This window comes from Spermophilus citellus, assembly GCF_964194105.1.
Source record: "Spermophilus citellus genome assembly, chromosome: 16".
Classification (NCBI taxonomy): domain Eukaryota; kingdom Metazoa; phylum Chordata; class Mammalia; order Rodentia; family Sciuridae; genus Spermophilus; species Spermophilus citellus.
Genome location: NC_138196.1, coordinates 82,193,651 through 82,195,992, shown reverse-complemented (window position 1 = coordinate 82,195,992; position 2,342 = coordinate 82,193,651). Strand labels below are relative to the sequence as shown.

At 51.2% G+C, this 2,342-nt stretch overlaps 1 protein-coding gene across 1 annotated transcript; it reads right to left on the bottom strand.

The window, feature by feature from the left end:
- Nucleotides 1-688: 688 nt before the first annotated feature.
- On the bottom strand, nt 689-1,427 carry LOC308635205 (beta-defensin 103A-like; the record flags this gene model as incomplete). The annotated part of the gene is made up of 2 exons (XM_081269498.1): nt 689-834; nt 1,370-1,427. The coding sequence occupies 2 exons, from the start codon at nt 1,425-1,427 to the stop codon at nt 689-691; spliced, it is 204 nt and encodes a 67-aa protein (XP_081125624.1).
- Nucleotides 1,428-2,342: the final 915 nt, after the last annotated feature.

The following is a 2,342-nucleotide window of genomic DNA, read 5'->3' as shown; positions in this document are numbered from 1 at the left end:
GGGCAGCCCCCACGCTCAGGGCGCTTTACCAACAGTCCAGGAAGGTCTGGACTTCGCATCCTACCACCCGTGTGGGGACCCACAGTGTTCAAATGGACAGGGGCAGACACCGAGCAACCTTCAGAGGCAGCACTCACGTCAGAGCCCGGGTGCAGCAGGCGGGAGGAGATAGACACGGAGGCGCTAGCGTTTGGAGACAGGTGGGAGCAGCGAGCTGATGCCGGTTCTGAGGCCAACAGCTCAGAGGCCTGGGCAGCAGGAAAGCAAAGGGTGTACTGAAGGGGGGTCAGGGTCCCCGTCTCTGAGGAGAACTTTCTGGAAGGATTTGGATTGGTGCCTGAGGGATGCATTAAGGTTTTAGAGGTAGCTTCAGAGAGATGAAGTCCTGGGAAGAAGGACGGTAAAGCCCAGGGGTATGGAGGATGAGGGAGCAAAGGAATGTTCCAGAAAGACTACAGTGTTGCTGAGGTCCAAAACCCACTAAAGACAAACACGGTGCAGAAGCTGATGTATTTAGTGGAAGGTGAGTCATTAGCCTCTCTCAGTTGCCTGCTTGGTAACAACTTCCACAAAACCAGAGTGTTAAAAAAAAATCAAGCTTCTAGATTTTTGAAAAAAATTTTAATTTGGTTTTAGCTTTATAAACTTGAAGGAGGGATCGCCCCAACATTCTCCTCACGTCTGATCCCTATTTCTTTTTGCGGCAGCATTTCCGACCCCGGAGAGAGCAGCGGCCTATCTGCTCCTCCTTGGGGAGGCAGCCCAGCATGGCGCACCGGCCGCCCCGTATTCTGCAATAGTACCTCTGTACTGCGCTGATGATCCCGCTGTGACCTGCAAAGGAAAAATAGAAGGTATAGGGGGCTCTAGGAGGGATCCTGGGACAAATTCCAGGCTTCAGGAGTTCCTCAGTCACTCACTCGCTGCCTTCCAGGGTTCTATTGCCTTCCCCGCTTGGCTATAAAATTAAGAGTAAAGGGAAGGAGGAGCCCAGCAGGCAGTAGTCAATGTCCCCTGGGGGGAAACTGCAGATCTCTGTGGGTGCAGTGTCCTGGGCCGACCCCCTCTGACCACTAAGCTTAGTGAACCAGAAGCCTCTGCTTCTGCTCACAGAACCAGCCCAGGATTCGTCTGAGGCTGAAATTGAATAGCACTTTCCCACATCTCCTTACTAGTCCTCCCACCAGGAGGCGGGTGAAGAGGTGCTATTAGCAGAGGGAGCAGGAGCAGGAGCCTGCTGTGAGGCTGGCCCTGACTGGTCAGCTGCCAAAGACAATTCCCCTGGTCCCACCCAGGGAATGTTGGAGAATGGAGAGGCCTGGACGTGCCGACACTGGTCCTCTCAGCCCCTCTTTCCCACCTGACTTACCTGGAACTGGCATCAGGAACAAGAGGAGCAACACGCCCAGCAGGTACAGGATCCGCATGGCTGACCGGCTTCGCAGCAGGCTGAGGCTGGACTGAAAGGTGCACGGGTTCACGTTTATAAAGAGGTAAGCCATGGCTGCAATTCTTGTAATGTCACAGTGATGACAAGGTGACGTACTTCCCGATGTGTCATCTCTCTCTGCACAGGACACACCCACTCACCCAGGAGCTGGTAGCAGCCTGATAAGCTAGCTATGGACATGGGGACAGCTGCTGTCCTCCAGGCTCAGGGGCCTGGTCATGTCTGGCTCGAGCCGGCTGTGGGTACAGGTGGGGCTGGTGTGGGCAGGACCTGTCTTCTCCTGGGAGTGGTGCCAGGGTTCCTGGTTTGGGGTCGACCTATCTGCACTGTGGTACTTTTTAATTTCCTGCATCTTCTTAAAAGACAGAGATTCTGAGGACCTCCCGGAAACCAGATCAATCCAGCTCTGGACGTTCTCAGATCTGGGGGGTAGGACTGGCCTCGGGTGGTGAGGAGAGAAGAAACATGGGCTATACCCATTTTTAACTCTTTTATTTGTTCTTTCTAGATGATAGGATATATTTTGACATATCATACATACATAGAATATAACTTCCTATTTTTGTGGCTGTCCCTGTTATGGCATTTCACTGGTCATGTGTTCATATATGAACATAGGAAAGTTATATCCGATTCATTCTGTCTCTTCTATTCCCACCCGTCTCCCTTCCCTTCCTTCCTCTTTGTCTAATCCAGTGAACTTCTATCCCCCGATACCACTTATTGTGAGTTAGCATCCACATATCAGAGAGAACATTTGGCCTTTGGTTTTTTGGGGATTGGTTTATTTCACTTAGGGTGATAGTTTTCAGTTCTATTGATTTACCTGCAAATGCCATAATTTCATTCTTCTATATGGCTGAGTAATAATCCATTGGGTATACATACCACA